Below are 23,956 nucleotides of genomic sequence, written 5' to 3'. Positions count from 1 at the left end.
CAAAACATTTGCACTGAAACAAGTAGCATGCTGTCATAGGAAGACTTTTGAATATGAAGGTAGAAGATCTCCCTGGATGAAACCCACCTCCACTGCTTACTTGCTAAGTGATGTTAGGCAAATCACTTAACCTTTCTTATTTTAATAACAACTTTATTGAGATATAGTTTATATACTATAAAGTTCACCCTTTTAAAATACAAAATTTGTGAGTTTTAGTATATCCAAAGAGATGTGCAATCACTACTATCCTAGAACATTTTTATAATCTCTAAAAGAAACCTAATACCCAGTAGCAGTATGAGGAGGGAGTAGCAGTATGAGGAGTACCCACTCCCTTCTTCCCCCAGCCCCTGGAAACCACGCATATGCTGTCTCTATGGATTGCCTATCCTGGAAATTTCATATAAATGGAATCATCCAATCTGTGGCCTTTTGTAACAGGCTTCTTTTACCTAGCATAATGTTTTCAAGGTTCCTTTGTGTTGTGGCATGTGTCAGTACTTCACTGCTTTTTGGGCTGAGTAATATTCTATTGCATTGATTTACCACTTTCTGTGTATCCAGTTATCAGTTGATGGACATTTGGGTGGTTTCTACTGTTTGGCCATGAGGAATACTGCCATGAACATCCATATACAAGCTTTTGTGTGCACATGTTTTCATTTCCCTTATACTTAGGAGTGAAATTCCAAGGCATCTGACTTTTAGAAACTTTTATTTTCCTCTGTAAAATGGGGGTAAACTTATCTTCCCACTCTACCCTATAATTATTTTTCCTAAAGAAATGAGCAAGAAATTTCCTCAGCCTGAAAAAAGTATCTATGAAAAATTCATACTAATATGATAGTTAATGATGAAAGACTGATGCCTTCCTCCTAACACGCAGGAACAGGACAAGGGCATCCACACTTGCCACTTATATTCATCATTGTGCTGGAAGTTCTATCCATGGCAATAAGACAGAACAGAAAACAAACAAAATGGTATAAAAGGCATGTAGGCTGGAAAGCAACAAGTAAAACTATCTCTATTGGCAGATGATATCTTGATAAAAAATTATCAATATGTAAAAATGAATTATTTTTTATACATTTGCAATTAACTACCACAAAATCAAATCAAGAATACAATTCTGGTTATAGCAGCATCAAAAAGAATAAAGTACTGAGGAATAAACTTAACAAAAGATGTACAGAATTTTTACATTGTTGAGAAAGCATTGTTGAAAAAATTAAATATCTAAATAAATGAAAGGACATCCCACACGACTTGAAAACTTAATATTGTTCAGATGGCAGTATTCCCCAAACTGATCTGCAGATTCAGTGTAATCCCTATTAGAACCCAGATAACTTCATTGCAGAAATTCAGAAGATGATCCTAAAACTCATATTTAAATTCAAGGAACTCAGAATAGCCAAAACAATCTTAGAAGAATATGGTTGAAGGACTCACTCTTTCCCATTTCAAAACTTACTACAAAGCAATAATTAAATGTGGTATTGTGTAAGGATAAATCAGGGAATAAAATCGATAGTCTAAAGATAAACTCTCACACATTTTTGGTCAATTAATTTTTGACAATGCCAAGACCATTCGATGGGGAAAGAATAGTCTTTTTTAACAAATGGTGCTGGGACAACTGGATATACACACAAAAAAAATGAAGTCACCACTCACATATAAGTGGAAAAACTATGAAACTCTTTGAAAAAAATATAGGAGTAAATCTTGATTACTAGATTTGGTGGTGGATTATAAGATATGATACCAGAAACACAACAAAAGAAAACAAGATAAGTTGGACCTCATCATAAGTGGCTTTTTTTTTTTTTTTTTTTGAGATGGAGTCTTGCTCTCTCACCCAGGCTGGAGTCCAGTGGCGCGATCTCAGCTCACCACAACCTCCGCCTCCTGGATTCAAGTGATGCTCCTGCCTCAGCCTCCTGAGTAGCTGGGATTACAGGCACCTGCCACCATGCCCGGCTAATTTTTATATCTTTAGTATAGATGGGGATTCGCCATGTTGGCCAGGCTGGTCTTGAACCCTGGACCTCAGGTCATCTGCCTGGCTTCGCCTGCCAAAGTGCTGGGATTACAGGAGTGAGCTACAACGGCTGGCCAAAAGTGGCTTTTAAACATGAAAAGATGCTTACCTACTCTTCTAATATGAGGGGGAAAAGATGAGATACCATTTTTCACTTTGATTGGTAAAGATCAAAAACTTGATTATATGCTATGTTCAGTGAGGTCCTCCACTGCTGGTATATATTTTATATAGTAAATATGCACATAGATATGTAAATGCAAAAACATTTCTGAAAGAATACCTAAGCAACTGACATTGGCTATTGTCTCTGAGGGGCGGAATTCAGGTCCTGGATTGAGAGAGATTTACTCTTCCCCATTCATGTTTTCAAGGTTGTTTGGGTGGTTTTGTCATATGTATTTATTGTCTGTCTATATCAGTAGTTCTCAAAGTGTGGTCCCTAGACCAGTGGCATCAGCATCACCTGGAACTTGTTAATACAAAGTCTGGGGTGTACTACAGTTCCATTGGATCAGAAACTTTGAAGTAGGGTCCAGCAATTTGTGTTTTAACATGCCATCTAGGTGATTCTGATATATGCTCAAGCCTAATAACCAGTGTCCTATTCAAAGAAATAAAACACAATGTAGACTACTTAATCTATTACATCACAGTGGTAGGCTTAAAGCTCCCTACTATACCCGAATCAGCTCCCAAGGCCAGTTCTTTAATTGATCACATAGATAGTACACCTGCAGAAGCAGAATTGCCAAATAAAGATTTGGAAGTCACATTTTATTTTTAAATGAATTCCTGAGCTATTTACAAGTATGTCTGTCATTAAAAAACCTAGCTGCTTGGTGCAAAAAATGGGCTTGGTTTTTAATGAAATTGAAGTCACTAATCAAGGAAATTTATTACTGTATTTTTCTGAGGAGGGAGTAAGACTTACTTGCTCTGTTTAGCTTTATAATTATTCATGATCTACCCCATGAGACAAGCCAGATTGACATGGTCCCTTTCCCCCATTTAAAAAAAAATCTCTTGCTTAAATTATAGGAAATAAAATACATAATTTGCACACTTTCCAGTTGTATCTCTGTATTTAATTACACAGTACAGTCATTTCTCCTATTTCCTAGGTATTAGCAGAAAATGATGTTTATGAGCTTTTCATCTCTTTTCAGGTACACTTATAGCATGTTATCAGTCATAGGAATATCCTATGCTGTCTTGACATGGCTCAGTCAAACACTATGGATGCCAATTTATCCTTTGTGTGTTCTCGCTGAAGGTAAGAAAAGAGTGACTTGCTGTATTGCTTACTGACAAAAGCCATCTAGTTATAATGGTTCACTAAAGTTTTTGATGATTAAATTACTATTTTTGCGAATGCTTAGCTCACTCAGTGTATCTTTCCTGGCATATTTCCCTTGATGCAAAGAGGCAAAGTTGAAGAGGGAAGCAGCTCTGCACAGTAGACAAAATACTGGACAGAAAGCAACGGCATCTGAGTCCTTCCCTTCATTAACTCACTGTATGAGTTTTGGGTAACTCATTTAACCTCTCAGAGTCTGCTTACTCACCAAAAAGAGGTTAACATTTAGAGCGTCTATGATTTTTAACTTTTAATGCACAGAAATTCAGTTCCCTCTGGTGAGACTCTTTCCCACTTACCATTTACCATGTATCCTACCCTCTCTCAGCAACTAGTTAACTCTACCTTGAGATTAATCATCATTTTCTGAGGGAGGCATTCCCTGACTTCCTCAACTGAGTTCCCCTGGGTACAGCATCATGAATCTTTTTATAGCAGGGGCCCCCAACCTGGGCTATGATCCCGGTCTGTGGCCCATTAAGAACCAGGCCGCATAGCAGGAGGTGAGCAGTGGGCTAGCAGGTGAAGCTTCATCTGTATTTATGGCCACTCACCATCACCCACATTATCGCCTGAGCTCTACCTCCTGTCAGATCAGTGGAGGCATCAGATTCTTATCGGAGCACAAACTCTATTGTGAACTGTGCATGGGGATCTGGGTTGCATGCTCCTTATGAGAATCTAATGCCTGATGATCTTTCACTGTCTCCCATCACCCCCAGATGAGACCATCTAGTTGCAGGAAAATAAGCTCAGGGCTCCCACTGATTCTACATTATGGCGAGTTGTATAATTATTTTGTTATTTATTACAATGTAATAATAATACAAATTAAGTACACAATAAATGTCATGTGCTTGAACCATCCTGAAATCATCCTTCTTCCTCCGGTCTGTGGAAAAATTGTCTTCTACAAAACCAGTACCTGGTGCCAAAAAGGTTGGGGGCTGCTGTCTTATAGGGCTTATCTCAGCATAATTACACATTTGTATGATTCTTTGATTAATGTCCATTTCCTTGACTAGACTCTAAGCTCCGTGGGGGTAAAAGGATGTCTGTGTCTTGTTTCTTTGCTTCCTTCCTTCCTCTTATGCACCAGTATATATGCTCAATAAACACAGAATGAATTATTGAATATAATATGAGTAGGCTAATTATATAGCCTAAATATAAACCTAAAACTTAAGATCAAATCATTCAGAGCATCAGTTTGCAGAGTTTGAGGATATTTGGAGGACATATGGTTTCTTCTGCAATGGATTTGGTAGACTGGTAAGGAGCATTCTGTAAGACATGATTAAAGTTTTGAAAATTGAAGGCATAAAATAAGAAAGCATGTTAAGGTAACTAAGGGAAAAACATAAGGACATAGATTTAACATAAAATGATGACATTGACAAAGTATATAAAAGCCAGTTATAAAACAAAAACATGTATTTTCTATCTACTGATGAGCAGATAAAAAGAGCTTAAGTTATTGTAAATCATGTTAGAATTTCTAAGTTTGTTTTGATTCAAAAGGAAGAATTATTAATTTTGGAATAGACTATGCCAAATGGATCTAGAGAATAACTGTCTTGAAATCCACAAATAAAACCTGATTGTCCATTCTTTAAGAATCAAATCACCTCTCATTGAAATATCATGTACATGTCTTTATTATATCATAGTACTGTGGAGAATATAGAAAGGAAATGGGGAGTTGTTGATCAAAGGGTACAAAGTTTGTTAGAAGGAATACATTTTTGAGATCTAATGCACAGCAGGGTGACTGTACTTAATAATGTATATTTCAAAATAGCTAAGAGTAAATTTCAAATCTCACCACAAAGAAATGAGTGAGGTGATGGATATGTTAATTAGCTTGATTTAATCATTCCACATTGTACACATATATCAAAACATCACATTGTGCTTCATATATGTATACAATTATGATTTGCCAATTAAAAGTTAATCACATTTAAAAGAATATATAAAATAATAAGGTAGAAATATAACTAATCCCTTCCTAGGAATAAGGGATGGATAAATGTATAGGAAACTTTTGCATTCTTGTTATTCCATAATTCGAATCCTTTTCCTTTCTAGGAAAGCCATGTTCTTATATGGTTGCCATACAACCCTTATTCTTTTATTCACTTCATAAACTTATTCTTGCAATTACAAAATAAGGTATATGCAGAAAATAGTCTAGAGATATATATGACAAAAATGTCAATAATGATTAACTCTGGGTGGTGGAATACAGGTAATTGAAATTTTATCTTTATATGTTTCTGTATGTTAGATGTCCCAAAGTATAAAACTACATAGTTAAATAAACCTATTAAACTTTTGATAACTTTACTAATTTTTAATGACTATAATTTCCCATCTGACAAATGTAAGATAAAAACAAAGCTTATATAAATAACCAGATCAACTAATTATACTGATAAAATGCTAGAGACATAGGTGCAGCCTGTGTTAACCTTAAACTGCATGTTTGGTGTCAGTGGCAGATCCTGTAATGATGCTACTCATACCTCCACTTGGCTCTAACAGTTGTGAACTCCTGCCTTTTCTTCATCTTTCTCTTTTAAAACACTTTTTATGTAGGGATAATTTTGACCCATAAGAATTGCAACAATAGTACACCATTCCCATGTACCCTTCACCCAGCTTACCCTAATGATAACATCTTACATAATGTTAGCATATTACCATTTCATTCCATGAAATGTTACCAAAAATATCTATATATGGGATACAATGTTACCAAACTTTCATCTTTTTTTACCTGATACCAGCTCCCTCCCTCAAAATAATTTAGGCCAGCATTTCTCATAGAGTTCTTCAAAATACTTATTAAGTACAACTGGTGGTTAAGGAGGAAGAAGCAGATATTCTAAGGCCAGTTAGATTGAGGAAAGGTTAAGTGGTATTTTTTTTTTTTTTATTGCAGAATTTCTCACAATCTCTACTATGTTAATACATGCTGTGAAACTCTTAAGAGGAAAATATATGCACCATTTTCCAAGTTCATCTGTCTATCACCCCTATTTGTGGCTAGGTGGACAAATGTATTTTGAGATAACATTTTAAAAAACATTGTAAATTCTTCCTCTGTAGGCACGATAAAGTATACCATGGACAAACATTCAATAAGTCATACTGCTGTAAGCACCTTGCCAACTTAATAATTTCGCAGATTTCTATATTAAACTAGGTTTAGCAAAAAGATTCAGCAACTATTACAAAACTGTCATTATCAAATTCAAAATATCCTACAACTATGAAGACATATATACACATCCCTGTAACAACTTGAGGAAAACCTTCATGATGCTTTTCTTTTTTAACAGCATTTGCCATCTATCAATCGCTGCCTTATTTTGAATCATTTGGCACTTATTCCACCAAGCTGCCCTTTGACTTATCCATCTATTTCCCATATGTGCTGAAAATATATCTCATGATGCTCTTTATAGGTAAGTGACTTTTTTGGTCTTGTTTTTGCATTTTTCCTGTGCTTTTTGGTTAGTGCTTGCCATCTACCTTAATATACAGGTTGGTAAACATGGGAGAGACCAGAGAGGAAGCCTGACATGATGAACTAGATCTTGTTAGTGAGGCCCCTGGAGTAACGTTATAATGCTTTTTGCCAGGCATCATGGGATCATATATTTCCCTTTCACTGTACAAATAAGAACAATTTTACTATCAGAAAACATAGCTGCATTATGTATGAGATATAGAAGTTTTGACCATGTGCACAGGTATCTACAAATAAAACCTAGATGTCAAACTAAGAAGAACTGGCTATTTCTGATTTTTCCATTTATATCCATTTTGTTTCTTGTTTGTTTCGCTTTTCAAGCTAGCACTTCCTATCAGGCAAATGGAAGTCAGTGTTAGAGACTCAAGAAAAATGTATGGAACAAAAACTTACCCTTGAATAAATTTGATCATTAAACCTAATCATTTTCCAGGAAATTGGGGAAAAAAACTTTCACTATTAAATTTTTGTTTTCCCAGCTCTAACCTTCACAAATCCCCAAAATAATGATTATCTCTAGAAGGTAACAGATATCAAACATAAGAACAACATATAGAGAGAAAAGACAAAAATGTGAAACTTTAGAGGGAGGTGGAGAGAGCTATGCTAAAGAAAGGAAGACAATTCCTTGCATTAAAAAAAGTAGGATAGAAGAGTTTTATTTACCTCTCTTTCTGCATAAAATCTGGACACTTCTTTAAGCATTCCTTCTCACATCTCCCTTGCAAGTGTCTTCTCCCTGGATTCGGGCAGCACTCTGACTGTATTTTAAACTCATTGTTCCTTCCAGAGAAATAGTTAACGTTACTTACTTTGGCAACTTCTTTCTCCATATTAGGTATGTATTTTACCTACAGTCATCTGTACTCAGAAAGAAGAGACATCCTCGGAATCTTTCCCATTAAAAAAAAGAAAATGTGAAGTACAGCATTCCAGTGTGACATGAGAAAAGACAGGCTGTGGATTCAACCGCAGTAAATACAACACAGGAAGTATTCTGGTGGAAAAATACCTTATGTTTGATAAAAATCCATTACATGAAATGATTGCACATACCCCCCAAACTGTAGACATAACAGGCTATGTTTTTCACACATTGTATTTTTAAGACATATATATTCTCCATACCCTGCTTCACCAAAATTCCTGCTTCATTTGGATTTTATACAAGTTACACTTACATTGTATGTAGTCTGATTATTTTCCTGTAAGTTTAATGAGAAATAGGAGATTAACTGCAATAGATTCAATTAAATTAAGAAACCAAACTTGATAACCTAAATTACATGTATTCTTTTTCACTTCCGAGTTCCCAAATAGATCTGTAGGAGGGGAGGGATGGAAAAGATATTCCACAGTTGCCTAGAATAACATATTTTATAGACAGATTTCTGTCTTCAGAGCTAATAATTCAATACTCACTCTAAACATTAGATATGTTTAGAAAATTAAGTATCTTTCCAAGCCCTATATCTTAGCTCAAGTTGCTATAAGTAGAACACCATAAACCAAATGGCTTAAACAACAGCAACGCTTCTCACAGTTCTGGAGGCCGGGAATTCCACTCAGGATCAAGGCACTAGCTAATGCAGTTCCTGGTGAGGGCCCTCTTCCCAGTTTGCAGATAGATGTCCTTCTGTGTCCTCACATGAGACAGAGAGATCAACTCTCTTGTGTCTCTTATAATGGCACTAATCCTATTCATGAGAGCTCTACCCTCCTGACCTAATTACCTCCCAATGGCTCCACCTCCAAATACCATCATATTGGAGGTTAGGGCTTAACACATGAATTTTGGGGGAACACAAAGATTCAGTCCATAGCATTCTGTACCTGGCCCTACAAAATTCATGTCCTCCTCACATGCAAAATACATAAATTCCATCTCAACAGCCTTAAAAGTCTTAACTCATTCCTGCCTCAATGCTAAAGTCCAAAGTCTCATCTAAATCAGATGTGAGTGAGATTCAAGGTATAGTTCATCCTGAGGCAAAATTCCTTTCCAGCTGTGAACCTGTGAAATGAAACAAGTTATATGCTTCCAAAATACAATGATGGGACACACAAAGCAAGAAACAGGAAAAAAGGAAGGTGTAATGGGTCCCCAACAAGTCCAAAACCTAGCAAGCAAACACCATGAGATCTCAGGCTTAGGAATAATCCTCTTTGGCCTGATACTCTGGCTTCAAGACCCAGTGAGGCAGAGGTATTGCCCCCAGGACTATGTTGGAGGAGGATGACCCCTATATCACCAGGCAGAAGCTGTCAGGCCTGTTGAAACCAAGGCAATGACTGCCCCTTTTGAAACTGAGAAGGTACCCCTGATGTCCTCTGAATCACCGTTTGAGGTCAGTCTCTCCTTTTCTTGAAGAATAGTGTACATTTACAGCTGAATAGCTCTATGGTCCCAAATCCAAGAAGTCCAACAGTCTTCCTTCATTCTGTCCCATCTCCATTCCTTTCAATACAAACTGGCAGTGTTCCTGCGAGGGTGGCTGATTAGGTCTGTGGTTCGCACCCACACAAATCTAATTGGATGACTGGTCAGCTACACCCTTAGTGTTCTCTACCAAACATGTTTTCTTACCTTTTTGTAATGCAGACAAACTGATAATTTCCCAAATCTTTAAGTTCTGGTTCCGTTTTGGTTAACAAGTCTATCTTCATTTTTGGTCACATTTTACTTTAAGCAGTCAAGATAAACCAAGGCACTGGTTCAACACTGGTTGGAGATCTTTTCAGTTTAATATCTAATTTCATGGCTCACAATTTTACTTTCCACAGAACACTAGAACATGAACACAATCATCCAAGTTCTTTGGCATATTATAACAAAGATCACCTTTCTTCCAGTTTCCCATAACAGGTTCCTCATTTTCATTTGACACTTCATCAGAATGGCCTTTATTGTCCATATGTCTACCAACATTTTATTCATGGTGATTTACGTGTACTCTATGAAGATGGAGGCTTTCTCTCCCACCTTCTTGTCTTTGAGCCCTGACCAAAATCACCTCTATCAGTCCCTTCATGGCAATACTGACCTTTTCTAGCAAAAAAACTAGTCCCTCAAAACTCTTCCAGTACTCTTCCAGGTACTCTAATACCTCAAAACTCTTCCAGCTTCTGTTACCTAATGTCAATGCTGCTTCCACATCTTTATGTATTGGTTATAGCAGCACCGTACTTCTTGGTACTAATTGCTGTCTTAGTCAGCTTGGCTGCTATAACAAAATACCATAAACTGGGTAGCTTAGACAACAAATATATTTCTCACAGTTCTCGAGGCAAGGAAGTCCAAGATAAAGGTGCTAGACAATTAAGTTCCTGATGAGGTTCCAAGGTGCTAGCTGATTCCTCTTCATGCTTTGCAGATGGATGCCTTTTTGCTATATGCTCACATGGTAGAGGGAAAAACCATCTCTCCCTTGTTTCTTATTGTAAAGATACTAATCCCATTTATGAAGGTTCCAGCTTCAAATGCCATCACGCTGGAGATTAGATCTTTAATATGTGAATTTAATGGGGGATACCAGGATTCAGTCCCTAGTGCTCTGATAGAGTATTCATTAATGTCATGTATTCATTAACATCTTTTAAGTTATTTAGGCTTTGATGCCTTAAAAGACGACCCTGGCCAGGCATGGTGGCTCACACCTGTAATCCTAGCACTTTGAGAGGCTGAGGTGGGCAGATCACTTGAGGTCAGTAGTTGAAGACCAGTCTGGCCAACATGGTGAAACCCCATCTCTACTAAAAATACAAAAATTAGCCAGGCATGGTGGCGCATGCCTGTAATCCCAGCTACACGGGAGGCTGGGGGCATGAGAATCACTTGAGCCTGGGAGGTGGAGGTTGCAGTGAGCAGAGATTGAGCCACTGCACTTCAGCCTGGGTGACGGAGTGATACTCTAGCTCAAAAGAGAAGACCCTGATGAAAATAGTAAACCTTTAGCAAATACACAAATGATGCCCCATTCTGTATTCTTTTTAATTTTAAAAATCACGACACACACATACATTACAGGAAGATAAAAGGTATAAAAATATAGTAAGTACTTTTTAAAAAGGAAAATTCATGTTTTCGATTATTACTAAATTATTGCTAGTTACTGTAATGTAAGTCATATGTTCTCACAGTTTTGAAAAATACTTTCCTTGAAGATCTAAAAAAAATGTGTGAATAACTGATAGTCATTGCTGTATCATTGATGTATCACTCAATTTTTGGTAAAGAATTATAAAGATCTTATCTAGTAACTATGTAAAAAGGTATTAAAAATATTGTGATGTGAGAATGGATTAATAAAAATGTAATTTAAAAAACGGGTCACTTATTTCCACTAAAGTAAATATTTGGAAAGAAACAATTGAGTATTAGGCTGCTTGAAATATTTATAAATATATTTGGATTTTAAAAAATTATCCTTTTAAAAAGCTACATTTTTTTTTTCTGCTTTTATAGTTATCTTCTAAATTTTAGAAAAGTTACTAAAAGCTTTAGTGTGCAAGGAGAACAGAAACGCTTTGCAAATTTTAGGTGGTTAATCTTAATCACTCCCAATAAAGATGGCTACTTACACTGCTGAAGTACGTGTACAATCAATCACTAAAATGAAGAGAAAATTAGAGGAACTACACTTTACTGGGTCATTATAATAAATTAAAATTTCGTTATTAAGTAATGCTTTAATTTTTTTAAACCAGATTACCTTAAACTTCTTAAAATTGAAAACCAAAAGAAACAAGTGAATTTATAATTATTTTAAAACAGAAATGAGGATTGACAGTAATTTGAGATATCTGCAACAATTGTAACATAAAAAGATCTGCCATTTCCTTTGGCGACGACACAATTGTTAATACTACTGTGGTTGGTTGCCTGTATCTGTAATGGAAAGGAATACTAAATTTCATTATCAGTTAGTGAAAAAAAGATGTAATTTCTTTTTCCACTTAAGTACATGTTCCCCAGGTTAAGAAACCCAGACATAGTGAAGTCAAGACAGTAACTATCTGGTTAATTGGATGTTACCAAGATCGCAAAGTTGATTTCTTTGACTATCTGTCTTAACTGTATGTTCACCAAATCCCTATTTCATTTTCTACAGTATAGACAAAGGCTTACTTTCTCAAATTTAAGTAACATAGATGAAATAGGAACCATTAGATATTTTGAAAGCATATCTAAGACAACTTGTTTCTGAAATTTTTTTGTTGTAAAATATAAAGTATCGTATCTTAATCATTCTTAAGTGTGCAGTTCAGTAGTATTAAGTAATTTATATTGTGCAACCATCACCACTATCCATCTCCACAACTTTTTTTAACCTTGCAAAACTTAAATCCTATACTCATTAAGCAATGGCTCCCTATTCTCCCATCTGCCCTGTCCCTGGCAACCACCTACTTTTTGTCTCTATGATTTTGATTGCTCTAAGTACCTCATATAAATGTAATCATACAGTATCTGTCTTTTGTAATTGGATTATTTCACTTAGCATAATGTCCTCAAGTTTCATCCATTTTGTATATGTCAGAATTTTCCTCCTTTTTGAAGCTGACTGATAAGGAGGAAATTACTCCTGTCATTTTGCTATTTGTTTTCTACATAGCTTAGCTTTTTTGTCCCTCATTTCCTGCATTACTGTCATCTTTTGTGTGTAGTTTACTTTTTTATAGTGAAGCATTTAAGTATCTTTCTCAGTTCTTTTGTGTATATTCTGTAGCTGTTTTCTTTGTGGTAACCATAGGGTGACATTTAATATCCTGAAGGTAATTTGGACTTATGCCAGCTGAACTTCAAAAATATACAAAAATTCTGCTCTTTGTATCTCTGTCAATCACTTCTTTAAGTTTCACAAAATTATATACACTGTGTGTCCAAAATCAATTTTTAAAAATGCAACAGTCTCTATGTAGAAAACAAAAAGTAGTAGATTTTCTAATTGCCCATGTATTTTTCTTTACTGAGATCTTTATTTCTTCATGTGGCTTTGAGTTTTTGTTTAGTGTCTTTCCATTTCAGCCTGCAGGACCCCTATTAGCATTTCTGGCAGGGTCAGGTCTAGTGGTAACATACTCTATCAGCTTTTGTTTATCTGGGGATGTCTTAATTTCTCTCTCACGTCTGAAGAACAGTTTTGCCAAATACAGGAAATGTGGTTGATGATATATTTTTTTCCTAACACTTTGAATATATGGAGCTCACTGCATTCTGGCCTCCAAAGTTTCTGATGAGAAATCTGATATTCATCACACTTATATGTGATGAATTGATTTTTTCATGCTATTTTAAAGATTCTCTCTTTGTCTTTGGCTTTTGATAGTTGTGTGGATCTCTTTGAATTCATTCTACTTGGAGTTTGTTGGTCATTATCTGGCTGTTCTTCAAATATTCTCTCTGCCCCTTTCTTTCTCTCTTTTCCTTCTGGGATCCTCACAATGTGTACATTGGTCTGCTTGATGGGTCCCACAGATCCTTATACGCTGTTCACTTTTTTCCAATTTTTTTTCTGTTGCTCAGACTCTAATAATTTCCACTGTCCTATTTACATGTATACTGATTCTTCTGCTGCTCAAATCTGCCTTTGAATACCTCTAGTGAGTTTTTCATTTCAATTATCTTACTTTCCAGCTCCTGAATTTCTTTTTTGTATCGTCTTAGATATTCTCTGTATTAATACTATCATTTTGTTCATCCATTGTTGTTTTTTTTTTTTTTTTTGACTTTTTCCACATGCTCTTTGGTTCTTTAAAAAACATCCTTAAGGCAGTTGTTGTACAGCCTTTAGTGGATCCACCATCAAGTCTTTTTCAGAGATAGTTTTTGTTTTGTTTTCATTTGAAAGGGGCATAGTTTCCTGTTTATTTGCATGCCTTGTTATTTATTTATTTATTTTTTTGCTGAAAACTAGACATTTCAATCTAATAATATGGTAACTACATCTCACTAAGGTCCCTAAGTTAATGTTTTTCTTTTTTAAAACTATTCCTTACTTTGCCCGCCTTGAGCAAGTTGTCAAATGTGAGAATCCATATTTATTTCAGAAGTACAAATAGATATAATCTCAATGTCCAAAATATTTCCCCAAAGAAAGAATCTTACAATTATTTAAGTTTATATATGGAGAAAACATTTCATGATACTAAAGTGTTAAAGTGATTTAAAATTAAGTTTAAAATATGCTAAAAATTATCTCCCTTTACCCAGTATCTATCTTCCACTTATTTATTATTGCTTTGTAATAATTATAATGTTTCCCATTGGTTCAGATAATTTTAATATTCTTCTCGGTCTGAGTTATATATATGCTAATGTTGATATGACATGTTTCACCAGGGTAGTGTTCAGATTGTATGTTCAGGGAGCAACAGCCACAATTAACAAGGTCACCTGTTTAGAATGCAGATTCCAGGTCTCCACTAAAGATAGTTGAATCAGAAGCTCTGGGAATAAGCTCAGGATCCTACCTTTTGATAGACTCCTCAAATGAGCCTCATGCAGAGAAAAGTTTGAAAACCACTACTTTTGAGTCTAAATTATTTCAGCTTTGGACAGAGAGAAAACTGCTAATAAGAACTACTTATATAAAAGCCACCAATGTTTTCACAACAGAGATGAATTTTTATGGCTTTAAAAATCCTTAAATAGTAGTTCTGAACATGTTTTTAACATGCCAAATAAGAATTACTAACTAGTTTATTTTTGCTAAGGGTAGCTGGAGTTTTAAATCTCATCTAAAATAAGGTTAGTTAATTCCATATGAAAGTCAATTAGTAAAAACATGCCTTACTTCATCACATAAATGTAGGTGTCTACTGTTACTTCATGGTATTCAGCTGAGTGATGGGGTCTTGTGAAAGATAATGTGGTCTGGAATTAAGAGCACTAGGTTTGATTTGAGATCAAGCTCCAGTATTTACTAACTGAATGACTCTGAGTTCCAGTTTCCTTAACTGCTTAAAGTTATTATGAAGACCAAATGACATATGGTAAATTAAACTTTTGCAAATTATAAAGGGCTTTGCAGAAGTAGGACATTTATAACATGTTCTGTTCTTACTTCATGATGGTTTGGTGATTTATATTCTCTGACCGTAAGTTCCATGAGAGCAGGGATAACACGTTTTGTTCAGATTGTACCCCAGAAACTTGTATAGTGGCACATAATAGATGCCTATAATTGTGTGTGCAACTCTCTCTTTAAAGAAAACCACCCCTGCATCTAGAAATATATTTCAAGAAATCTATCAGCTTAATTAGGTAATGAATTTCAATTGTAAATCAAAGGGTACCTTATATTTAGAAGACTAGTAAGTTTTGGTTTTGTTTTTCTTTCAACTTATATAAGTATCTTAACATGCTACTTCTAGAATGTTTTGATCGTTAAGAACAATTTCTTAATACACTTCCATTGTCTTCCCAAGTCCCCACATATGTCAAGAATGTGTTCAAGCATTACACCTATTTATTTGCAGTGAAACACAAAAGTGATAACATTTCAATAACATTTTATAATTTATAAACCATATTTTTGTATTATTTATTTTAACCCTCACAGCTACTTTGTGAGGTAGATCATTTCATCCAAAAAATAAAACCAAACCTCAGTGAATAATCATTTTTATTCAGTTTCATATTTAATAATTTAGCTGGAAATGATCTTACAAGCTCCCTATGTTTGACAAGAATCAGATGAGCTAAGTTGTAGTTTTAAAGAAGTTTTTAGTATTTATGAAGATTAACAGATTAAATACATAACACACAACTTTATAAATACTATATATATATCATACATTTAAGATGAGATTTTAGAGTTTCCAGGATCACAGTAAAGTATTTCCCGCAGAAAATATAAAAGCATGTTACCTCGTCCAGGACCACAGCAGTGATGACACACATTCATAAACGAAGATGATGCTGTTGGGTGTCTTTCCACAAAAGTGATGAAGAATGTGAATGGTTCCAGCCACACTCTGTCCCATAGTTCCATTTGAAGTGGTTCCTATGAATAGGCTGGTTGGGTCAGAAATACAAACTGACCAAACAGGGACCTACCCTCGGGCTTTAATGAAGGCGCCATCTCTTTACCAAATGATCTGATTTCTCTTCTAAAACAGCAATTTACTAAAGTGCTTGCTAAACCTCTAAAACTGCTGCTTGCTTTCAACGTTACTAAGTTACTTCAAGATAGTAACTGAATCCTTAAATCTGACTCCTTATATAATTACAGTACCACTATCTCTGGTTAAAATCATTTTGGAGACATTAATGTCTCACAATTAACTTCAAAAAAGATTATTAACAGCCTTTTGGTTACCATGGAGCCATTACATTACAAATAAAACACAAAGAGGATTTTAGGCACTTGCATGGATCCCAACATCTGTTCCAAATGTATACTTTTCAAATCAAGAGTCAGAGTGTTTAGATAGTTCTGAGAAACCTATCAGGGCTCAAACCCCACACATTAATTTGTTAGTACATCTCAGCATGCTATTTGTCTTGGCCACTTACGTTTTTAAAAACTAACAGAAGATGACTTGTAAGGAAACTTTCCATAAAGTTAGGAACATCTGGCCTAAAAATGCAGGGACTTCTGGTTTCTGGAGAATAAACTGAAAAATCCTAAGGTCATAATTTAATTCTCACCTGAGGTCATACAGATAGCAAGAGAAAAGGTCTTATTATTCTGGTGATCTATATCTTAGAATGTTTAGATGCAAGAACCTTTGGAGTTTTGAATTTAGAATCTTTAGAGGTTCCCATGAATAAGAAAATACTACAAATCTTATACTCAATGCTACTCAAAATAAAAAGAAGGAGCTGCGGAAAAAAGAATAAACATCTTATTTCCTCCCTTTTGTACTCTTCTGTTTCCTTGTCAAGGGCAGAAGCAGGGAAAAGGTTTGAATGAGAAGAAACTGGGCTGAACTGAAAAGGGCAGTTTGGGGTTAGAAGACTAGGCTGATTCTTCACCCCTTTACTTGGACATTGGCAGTCTCTGGCTGCTGACTCAAAAAAGAGTCGTTCTTCAGTGCTCACTTCCTCTTCACTACTCCTGTTTGCCATTCATGTTGCAAGCTGGCCCAGGAATCTGAAGTCCTTCAACCCATGAAGACCTACTCATTTACACTACAGACCTAAACTACTCAATTCCAGAGGTCTACGGATATGAGGCAGAGTTGTTTCTTTATTTGATTATAGCAATCTACATTAATAAGATGAATAAGGTTTCATCCTCTGTGGGAGTTTTCATCTTAAAGGGGAAGCTGATGAGCCTCGTACATAGAAAGAGCATTGGGTTCTCTGCCACTTACTAGTTGTGTTTGCACCATTTTAAAATAGAAAATGCCTCATTGTGATACTGTTGCAAGAGTTAAATAATATAATACAACTGAAAGCTCAACTGTTCTGTCATTTTGATATTTGTTTTCTATCTGCTTTATAGGTGTTTTGTCCCTTGTTTCCTGCATGACTGTCATCTATTGTGCTTATTTTTTTGTAGTCAAGCATTTAAATACCTTTCTCATTTCCTTTTGTGTATATTCTATAACTGTTTTCTGACACCTAGCAGTGAATGTTAGATGAATTTCAACCTCTCATCAGTAGGAAATATAAGCAAGTATATATGGATGGGAAGGGGAGGGAAGCTGGTTTCTAGAGTAAATTTTCTATCTTCTTGGCTTCCTTCAAATTCATTTTCCTCTAGCCTAACCTCTAAGGAGGTAATATATTTGGAAAACAAAACTAGTAAAGCTATTTTAAACCTAAGTGGCAAGTACATTGGTGACAACATGAAGGTACAGGCCACAGGGGAATGCTAGAAGCTCCATGGTGGTTGAGCAGCACCAGGCACTGTGCTATGGCATGACAGACACAAAGGTACATTATTTCAGTGGCATAATTTTTCTTCCAATGATCCCATATATGCATCAGTACGTTTATATGATTGGCTAAACACGGAGCCCTGATACTGGCTGTGAGAAGAGTAATTAGCAAACAGACCAAAATTTAAATGCTGGTTGAGTCTCAAGCCATTGAATAAAATGCAACCCTTGAGAATATTGTCACAAACCTTCATTTACGTTAGTCCACTACTCACCCTGATTAAGACAGAGATTTGTACTTATTTAAAAAAATTGATCTTCAGGGGAGATATCTGTCATTTTTTTGCCAGTCCAGCATCCCATCATCTTTCTTCTGGAGGAACCCCAGTTCAGGTGGTTTGGGCGGGTCTGCCTTGGCCTCTCTCTATCCAGAGACTTAGGAGTGGACATATGGCCCAGGCCTGGACAGTTAGAATTCCCCACCTCCCTGGGCCCAGATACTTGCTCAGAGACTCACATGTGACCTACCTCCCTGGGTATAGGGATCCAGTCTGAACCAGAGTCCTCCTCATGTTGCTTCTGCTGTATGTGGGCAGACACCTTTCTTTCCCTTTGAGGCCACTGGCAGACATCTTGCCAGCTACAAGGAATGATCCTGAGAGGAACAAAGCCTGATGGCATCACTGGATTCACTGGATGCAGCTGTGTCAGATGGGATCTACTCTTAAATTTCTTAGTTTGTAAACTAATCTTTGGCTAAAGCTATTTGGAATCGCAACTTTCACTTGCATTCAAGAGAACAAAGCATAAGGAAATTATAGACACCATTAATGAATCTGATTTAGCTAATATTCAATGTTATACTTATTATTTAAATGTGTATAGCAGTTCCAAGAGTGTTTTATCAATAAGGAAATTTGTCTAACTCATTGAGTCAATGAATATCCTCATGGAGATTCATGGAAAATAGATCATAATGCCCTTGTCACCAAGTGGTGCCGGCACCTTCCCCCATGCCTTAAAACAAAAGTCACACGCACAAAATTGACAAGATTATTTTACTGGAATTTAGCAGGGAGAAGATAATCTATTCAAGTTTTCACAGAGAAAATCTCCACATTGAACTCTAGTCAAATAAAGAAAATCCAAGTTCCTGTTTCAGTCTCAACTGGCCCAGGTACTAAAGCAATGCACTCCTCTCTTAGGAGGCACGTGTCAAGCTGTCAGTGATGTGGCCACCTTTTCATGACCTTGAACTCTCTGCATCATGTCTCAGCAATCCCAGGCATGAATTCTGAAAAACTTCTTCCACTTATATAGTTTTCCTCATCCAGCTGAGAATGCTGCTGGTTACTGTAAAACTGTTCACCAACCATATGCTCTGGTCCATACAGCTTTCTTCTTAAACTCTGGGAGAACTCTCAAGGACAGCAGGGTGGCTAAGGGGACAAAATATAGGTATAGCTGCATTTGAAAAGGTCATTTTGATCAAAAAAAGTGTCAGAACAGAATTTGTCTTTTTCTCACTTGGCTAATGTTCAAGGCTAGGGAGTCCCATCAAGATTTTGGCAGAATTTTAATGGCAAAAAACCATTTATAAATATTGGGGGTAAAGTTTATTTTTTATTTTTTAGTTATCCTGTAATCAGTTAATGGGAAATTTTGCAGAATTAAAATGAAAGCTGACTTCTGGGATGCTGGTGATGTTTTTTTTTTTTTCTTGATGAGGGTGCTGATTACATGGCTGTGTTCCCTTTGTAAAAATCTACTTACAATTTGTGCTCTTTTCTACTTGAATATGGTATTTCCATTAAATATTTACTTAACGCTAAAAAACAACAATGAATAACCTGACCCTATAATAAAGTTAGGTTCATGTACTCAATGGAGCAAGTATGACCATACTAAAGTATATCTGAACATGTATCCTCAAGTCCAAACTATTTCTGATCTGTCACAGGTCCCTCAGGGATCAATTTAAAATAGGAAGTTCTGTGTACTTCCTTTAAGTAATTTTTTATATATTTTATTTTAGAATATTAATACAAATGTATTGAGATTTTATTTGAAATATAATAATATGAAGGAATGTAGGTAAGCCAGAGTTACACAATTATTGTATGTGAATCTAATAAGCCTACTATATAATCAAGTGAATATGAGCTTCCTTGGCCCAAATGACTGCTTTCCTCATCTGTATGAGTTGTTACCTTTGTGACCTAAGAGAGTATATCTTTGGAGCAACCAACGTTATTATGGCCATTAAAAATGAGCACAAACTCCCAGGGGCAAACAGAGTAAGCCCTAGCAGCAAGTCTCTAGGGATGGATAATGTGAAAACATGTCAGACCATAGCCCTGATTTTCAATGAAGTTCTGTGGTTTATCAGAATCATGTGGGAGCACTGTTGTAGCACACACATGCCTCCCACCACTATGAGGAGACAGGTTAGAATCAATGAATTCTTACTTGTTTGGCAAACAATAAACTATACCATAGTAATAGGTAAAATATGGATCATACTCTGACTCCAGGCTGACCAGATAAATTATTCCAGAATAGGCCAACAGGCAACTTTCTGAAGGTGAAAGTTTCAGTGTAGTATCTCACAGCATGTCAGAGACATCAGATCAGTGGCAGCCGCTGGTAGGCTCCAGACCCCCAGGTCACCAGACATGAAGGACAAGAACGAGCTATTGTATTCCATACAGCCAATGCCCAAATGACTTCTCAGATCTGAGTAAAATAATCTACATAAGTTTTACAGAAAGATCTTCCATGTTTGTGGATCCTACAATCATAGTTAACAAAGTCGATAGAGAAGTACAAAAGATACAGTAATCATCTAAATGCCGGAAAGTATGAGAAGTGTCTAGTTTCCCTGGCAAGATACTGTGATGCTCATTAAAAACACTACTTATAAAGCCAGTATAAGAACAGGGTTAAATGTTTGAAAAAGAATGTTAAAATTAAAAAGGCAGTATTTGAGTTATGTGTATTTTCAATTGTATATGATTATAAATATGTAAGACAACACAAAAGGGAGCAAAAACTCCTTATGGAAAATATAAAAATTGTCATTGGGCAATGGGACTCTGGATTTCTCTTTGCTGATTTTTTGTTTTCTGAATTTTATGAATTTTAATTAAAATAATATTTAACAATTACAATAAAACATTTTAAAACAATTTAAATAAATGCTAAATTTAAAGGGACTGGCATTCTTTTAAAGTCTACTTTCTGGTTCAAAATGCCACACTAAACAGCTCCAGATTAGCCCATTCAGAAAGCAATATAGGTTGAGCATCCCTAATCTAAAAATCCAAAATCCTCCAAAATCTGAAACTTTTTGAGCCTCAATATGACAACACAAGCACTTGTGTTAAAATTCCACACATAAGTACTTAACACCAAGTACCTTGATTCATGTACAAAATTACTAAAAATATTACATAAAATTACCTTGCAGCCATGTATGTAAGGTATGTATGAAACATAAATAAACTTTGTGTTTAGACTTGGGTTCCATCCCCAAAGCTTCTCCTTATATACATTCACATATACCCAAATCCAAAAACATCCAAAATCCAAAACACCTCTGGTCCCAAGCATTTTGGATAAGAGATACTCAACCTGCAACCACTAGAATGTCATTCTGCTCCGCAGACAACAATAATGGTTTTTCCCCTATGTTGAGCATAAAACATGGAAGTAATACCTTTCAAAAGATCCCTGGACTTTGCTGAGAGGGCTTCTTTAGGGCTTTCCATGATGCTGAATAGCCAGTCAATGAACTAGGGTAAAAATGAAGAATAGTGTCAAAGAAGAGAATCCTACCATTAGCAAAAGAACAGTTAGTCCCTTGGACCTACATAGATAAGGCGATTCTCCTGCCTCAGCCTCCCCAGTAGCTGGGATTACAGTTCTTAGGCAATACCTTCCCCAGCTGGAGCAGATGAGACAGGAACCAAGCATAAGATATGGTAAAGTTGGACACAGCTCCCATTTAGTTAAATGACCTGGCAAAGTCAAACCTACGTCCCTGCTGAATACCTTGAGAGCTGATACAGGATTTTTTTTTTTTTTTTTTTTTGAGATTGAGTCTTGCTCTGTTGCCAGGCTGGAGTGCAGTGGCACAATCTCGGCTCACTGCAACCTCTGCCTCCTAGGTTCAAGTGATTCTCCTGCCTCAGCCTCCCGAGCAGCTGGGACTACAGGCGCATACCACCACACCCAGCTAATTTTTGTAGTTTCTTCTTAATAGAGACAGGGTTTCACCATGTTGGCCAGGATGGTCTCAATCTCTTGACCTTGTGATCTGCCTGCCTTGGCCTCCCAAAGTGCTGTGATTACAGGTGTGAGCCACCACGCCCAGTTGCTGATACAGGTTTTAAGAGGGAGGTAAACATGGGCCCAGAGGGCCTCCTGTGTGCCAGGAACATTATCTCTTATCACTCTGACGGGCCCAGAGAGATTAAAAACCTTTCCGAAGTCCACTCTCAATGTATAGCCTAGTTAAGATTTGAACCCAAGTACACTTGGCTTCAGAGCCCTATGCTCTTTCTTTGCATCATACTGCCTCCCACCTGGCTCTGTGTGCAGCTTGGTCTAGGCTCCTACGCTGGGCAGTAAATGGAAAACACATCAGATATAAGCCCCCGTTTCTGAAATAAAATATGTTTCTGTAGATGAGGACAGTTGTGCCCAAATGGATATGAAACAGAAAGTTGAAATGCAAGAGAAATGGCATAAAATAATCCACTGGGAAGAGCCAAGCATGTTAACCATGAATAAATCCTGCAAATGAGGTAGACACTCATAGTATGTATGTATGTATGTATTTATTTATTTATTTATTTATTTTTTGGAGACCGAGTCTCGCTGTGTCCCCCAGGCTGGAGTGCAGTGGCGCGACCTCGGCTCACTGCAAACTCCGCCTCCCGGGTTCACGCCATTCTCCTGCCTCAGCCTCCTGAGTAGCTGGGACTACAGGCGCCCACTACTGCGCCCGGCTAATTTTTTGTATTTTTAGTAGAGACGGGGTTTCACCGTGGTCTCGATCTCCTGACCTTGTGATCCGCCCGCCTCGGCCTCCCAAAGTGCTGGGATTACAGGCGTGAGCCACCGCGCCCGGCCGACACTCATAGTATTTATGAGTTTGATCTCTCAGGATGCAGCCAGAATTGTTTTTGAATTGGATACAGGGTAATTTTATCAATGACTGAATGCTGCCAATCTTGGTTCATTAGAAACACATATATTGGTGATAGGTAATAGGCATTTTAGTTTCACATATAGAAGCTAGGTTGAAGAAAGAGTAAAATAGGGAGAAAAAGAAAATATTCCTAATTCCCTGCTTTATTCAAATTTTTTCTCTTTGTTGATTTTCTTTTTCTCAGTTTTGTACTATATTATTATTTTGTACTATATTATCCTACTGGTAAGCAAAATAATCAAGCACTACAAATATATAATCAATGCAAGAGGTCTACATTGTAGTCCAAAGGGAACGTGGTATCCCAGTCCAGAAATAATTTAAGGGAAGACCACATTTGAATTTTTTTTTTTTGAGACAGAGTCTCCATCTGTCAGCCAGGCTGGACAGCAGTGGAGGCATCTTGACTCACTGCAACCTCTGCCTCCCACGTTCAAGCGATTCTCCTGCCTCAGTCTCCTGAGCTGGGATTACAGGCCACCACACTCATCTAATTTTTGTATTTTTAGTAGAGACAGGGTTTCACCATGTTGGCCAGGTTGGTCTCAAACTCCTGACCTCAGGTGATCTGCCTGCCTCAGCCTCCCAAACTGCTGGGATTCCAGGTGTGAGCCACTGTGCTCAGCCAAAATTTGATTTTAAATGGGACACAAAGCACAAAATTTGGGGCAGCAATACTAATGCTTATTAGGTTTAAGAAAAACAAGAGGCATTTTAGTTGAGACATTTGGTGGAGTTGTGCATAGCTAAACTGTGGGTCTACAGTTCAGAAATGCTTTTAAAGATTAATGTTCAGATTTCAAGAATAAGCAACAAAAAGTTAGTTTTAAGCTTTCAACTTCATAAAAAGTCAGTTTTGATTAAATGAGATTCAAAAAACAATCTTCCAACCAACTGTATTAAGGACAGGTCAGAAACATATAATGAGAAGTACAGTAAGCACAGTATTACCACATG

At 36.5% G+C, this 23,956-nt stretch overlaps 2 protein-coding genes across 9 annotated transcripts in view; one reads left to right on the top strand and one right to left on the bottom strand.

The window, feature by feature from the left end:
- LOC105465885 (3-hydroxyacyl-CoA dehydratase 4) overlaps window positions 1–11,343 on the top strand; it is a 28,178-nt gene extending 16,835 nt beyond the window's left edge. The window contains exons 5-9 of one of the 4 annotated variants that reach the window (XM_024787927.2): window positions 3,220–3,326; window positions 3,477–3,582; window positions 4,138–4,190; window positions 6,758–6,883; window positions 7,790–11,343. In XM_024787927.2, coding sequence (XP_024643695.1) covers window positions 3,220–3,326; window positions 3,477–3,582; window positions 4,138–4,190; window positions 6,758–6,883; window positions 7,790–7,872 — 475 coding nt within the window. In that variant the 3' untranslated portion in view covers window positions 7,873–11,343. Of the gene's footprint in view, window positions 1–3,219; window positions 3,327–3,476; window positions 3,583–4,137; window positions 4,191–6,524; window positions 6,572–6,757; window positions 6,884–7,789 lie in introns of all 4 variants that reach the window. The other 3 variants (XM_011714541.3, XM_011714540.3, XM_024787926.2) reach the window with 3 other exon arrangements.
- Window positions 11,344–18,828: 7,485 nt separating this feature from the next.
- The window catches only part of LOC105465882 (focadhesin), a 316,678-nt gene continuing 311,550 nt past the window's right edge, over window positions 18,829–23,956 (bottom strand). For all 5 annotated transcript variants that reach the window (XM_071077854.1, XM_011714536.3, XM_071077856.1 and 2 more), the window contains exons 43-44: window positions 21,503–21,578; window positions 18,829–19,223 (exon numbers count right to left, since the gene is read on the bottom strand). In XM_071077854.1, coding sequence (XP_070933955.1) covers window positions 19,150–19,223; window positions 21,503–21,578 — 150 coding nt within the window. In that variant the 3' untranslated portion in view covers window positions 18,829–19,149. The remainder of the gene's footprint in view (window positions 19,224–21,502; window positions 21,579–23,956) is intronic.

The sequence above is a fragment of the Macaca nemestrina genome, chromosome 14, assembly GCF_043159975.1.
Source record: "Macaca nemestrina isolate mMacNem1 chromosome 14, mMacNem.hap1, whole genome shotgun sequence".
Classification (NCBI taxonomy): domain Eukaryota; kingdom Metazoa; phylum Chordata; class Mammalia; order Primates; family Cercopithecidae; genus Macaca; species Macaca nemestrina.
Note: the sequence above shows the minus strand (reverse complement) of the source record. Positions and strands in the feature narration are given on the sequence as shown.